General features: G+C 20.5%; 1 protein-coding gene across 1 annotated transcript in view; it reads right to left on the reverse strand.

Moving 5' to 3' along the window:
• Positions 1-234: 234 nt before the first annotated feature.
• Positions 235-3313, reverse strand: part of PRSY57_0202100 (hypothetical protein) — a gene marked incomplete at both ends in the record, with an annotated part of 4787 nt that continues 1708 nt past the window's right edge. The window contains one exon of the mRNA XM_012905458.2: positions 235-3313. Coding sequence (XP_012760912.2) covers positions 235-3313 — 3079 coding nt within the window.

Raw genomic sequence — 3313 nt, forward strand, 5'->3', positions numbered from 1 at the left:
AAAAAAAAAGAAAAAAAAAAGAAACAAATGAAAAAATGAGAAAAATCAAAAAATCAAAAAAATAAAAGAAATCAAAAGAATAAAAAGAATAAAAAAAATTAAAAAATTCGACAAAATGTTATATATATATATATATATATATTTATGTATTTCCAAATAGTTACATATAATTTCCCTTATTTTACCTTTTCCAGGCTTCATAATTTATTTCACATTTTTAATTTTATGCTATAATTAAAAAAATACACTTTTATGAACAAACGTTTTATTTACATTATCATCGACAATTTCATTAAAAATATTTCTTACACTCTTTTTTCCATTTAAATTTGGTTTCTCTGAATTTATATAATTTTTCATAACACTATATGTACTATTTGCTTGATTCGTAAGAAAACTTTTATTTTGATTTCTACTATGATGAATTGAATTTGCAATATGTACATTTTGATGATATGAATTTAATCTATTTATATTATCATTATAGTTTGGTTTATTTAAATTTTCATAATGATTATATAGAATATTAATACTATTTTTATTTGTATTATTCATTGTATTATTTATTTTTCTTTGTTTTACTTCATCCATTATTTTATTTTTATATTTTGAATGTCTATTTTGTGTAAAATTAGTTAACCTATTAATTATAGGATTCTGTTCAGTTATCAATTTGTTATTTTTGTTTTTATTATTATTTAATAAAATAGGATCCATTACATGTTGTTCATTTTGTTCATTATATCCATCTGAAAAATTATCTAATTCTTTACTTATATCATCATATTTTTCTATAAATACATTTTGATTTATTTCTTTCATTAAATTTTTTACCCTTTTTAATTTACTTACACATTCTTGATATTTATATAATAATAAATTATAATCTCTATTTAAGGTATCCTTAGAAAGTTTTTCATAATTTATTTCTTTTCTTAGATGAGCTATAGTTTTTAATTGCATATGTTCTTTACTAAAATTCAATATGTCCATTGTTAACATTTTTTCTTTTTTACTTTTTAATTTACTTTTAAAAGATATTAAATTTTCTTGACTCTTTCTTTCTAATAAGAAATGAACCATCTCTTTTCTTACATCACTCGATCTTTCAAAATAATGTTGAAATAAAAACCAACATTCATCATATTTTTCATTTTTCATATTATTATGTACACTTATTATATAATCTCTCAAGTTATTTAACAGGGTAATATATTTTAGAATAAAAAATTTTATTTCTTCTGGGATATACATTCGTTTCCAAACATTTTTATGAATCTTTTCAAATAATAATACATATTCGTCATTTAAAAATAAAAATTTTATTATTTCATTTAATATAATGCATAAAACTATTGTAACCTTCTCATCATAACCATCACCATGAGTATCGCCATGAACATCACCACCACGAGCATCACCACGAGCATTACCACGAGCATTACCACGAGCATTACCACGAACATCACCACCACGAGCATTACCACAAACATCACCACCACCAACATAACCATCACAATTGTTGTTGTTCTTATTATTATTTTCATTTTTATTAGATATATTTCCTATTTTCGAAGGAACGTTTTCTTCTTTACACAAATCTTCTCTTAACCCGTAATACCTTGAATAATTATACAATCCAATTATTTTATTACTACTTTTTATATTTTCATTTTCATAAATTATTTTCATACATCGAAATTTATTTTCTTCTAATAGATGAATATACTTTGATAAATGCATACCATTCTTCTCTTCTATATTCGTAACAAACATCTCTTCATATTTATATTCATTTGTTCTTATATTATTATTGGATATATTTCCATATATATTAACATTATCAACAAATTGTGCAACACATAATTTAGATTCATCACTCTTATTCTTGTATCCATCAGAATATTGACTAGTCAAATTAATTATTTTTTCTTCATTTTCTTTATTTGTCTTTTCCAAAAAAATTAACTGTTCTTGTATCTGTTTCATGTTTATATCATAACTATTTTTCTCATTTAATTCATTACTATATAATAAGCTAATTTTATTTATTTCTCCTTTTAATCGTATGATCTCTTCATTTAATTCAAATATTTGTTTTAAATAATTCGCAATTCCTTCTATTTTATTATCTACTGAAATTATTTCATTATTATTTCTATCCAATTTTGAATCAACAATTTTATTACTAATATTTGTATTTAATAAAGGACCATATTTCTTATGTATCTCATCATATTGAGAACATTTTTCGTCATATTGGAAACATTTCTCATCATATTGAGAACACTTTTCATCATATTGAGAACACTTTTCATCATATTTCACCTTAATTTGCTCATATTTAAGAGATGTTTCTTTATATGTAAGTGACATTTCTTCATATTTTACACAAATATCTCCATACTTAATATTCATTTCATTATATTTAATACACATATCTTCATTCTTTTTCTTTAAATTATTAATTTCATTTAAATTTCTTTTTTTCTCATCTTCTCTATATTTTATTTCTTTTTCCATATCATCAATTTTACTTTTCATTTTCTTTATATTATCTTCATTTTCATCTAATTTCATCATAAGATTATTTTCTTTCATATCAAATTTGTTATTCAAATCATTTGAATATGTAATTAATTCAATATTTTCATTATTTAATTTTTCCACTTCTTCATTTAATTCATCTATTTGTTTATTACATTTTGTTAATTGTTTATTTAATTTTTCTATTTCTTTTTTTTGTTTTTCCACATCCTTTTTTAATTTCTTCTTTCCTTGATCGACTAAATTTAATTTATTATTTTCTTCAATTAATTCATTTTTCTTATTATTAAGTTCCATAAGCTCAGTAGTTAAAGAACATATTTCATTTTTTAGTTGAACTAAATTAGATTTGCTTTTATTTATTTCTTCATCATAATCCAAAATCTGTTCTTCTATTTTATCTATACACATTCCTTCATTTATTGTAAAAGAATTTATATCAATTTTTGATAATAAATCTTGATTTTGTAATAATGGATCTTTTTTTAAATTACATAAAATTGTTTTATATTTTACAATTTCTTCATTTAAAATTTTTATTTCATCATCTTTTTTTTTTAAATCCTTTTCTTCATTTTTTTCTACATTTATTTGATTTTCTTTATCTTTTAATTTCTCTTTAGATTTATCTTTAATAAGAATCCAACTTTTCTTTTTATGATCTACTTGTTGTGCATTACTTTGTTTTTTATATACTAATATTTCATCTTGTAACTTTTTTATATCATTATTCAGTTCTTTTATTTTTTTATTCTTTTCTTCAATT

Source organism: Plasmodium reichenowi, chromosome 2 (assembly GCF_001601855.1).
Source record: "Plasmodium reichenowi strain SY57 chromosome 2, whole genome shotgun sequence".
Lineage (NCBI taxonomy): Eukaryota > Apicomplexa > Aconoidasida > Haemosporida > Plasmodiidae > Plasmodium > Plasmodium reichenowi.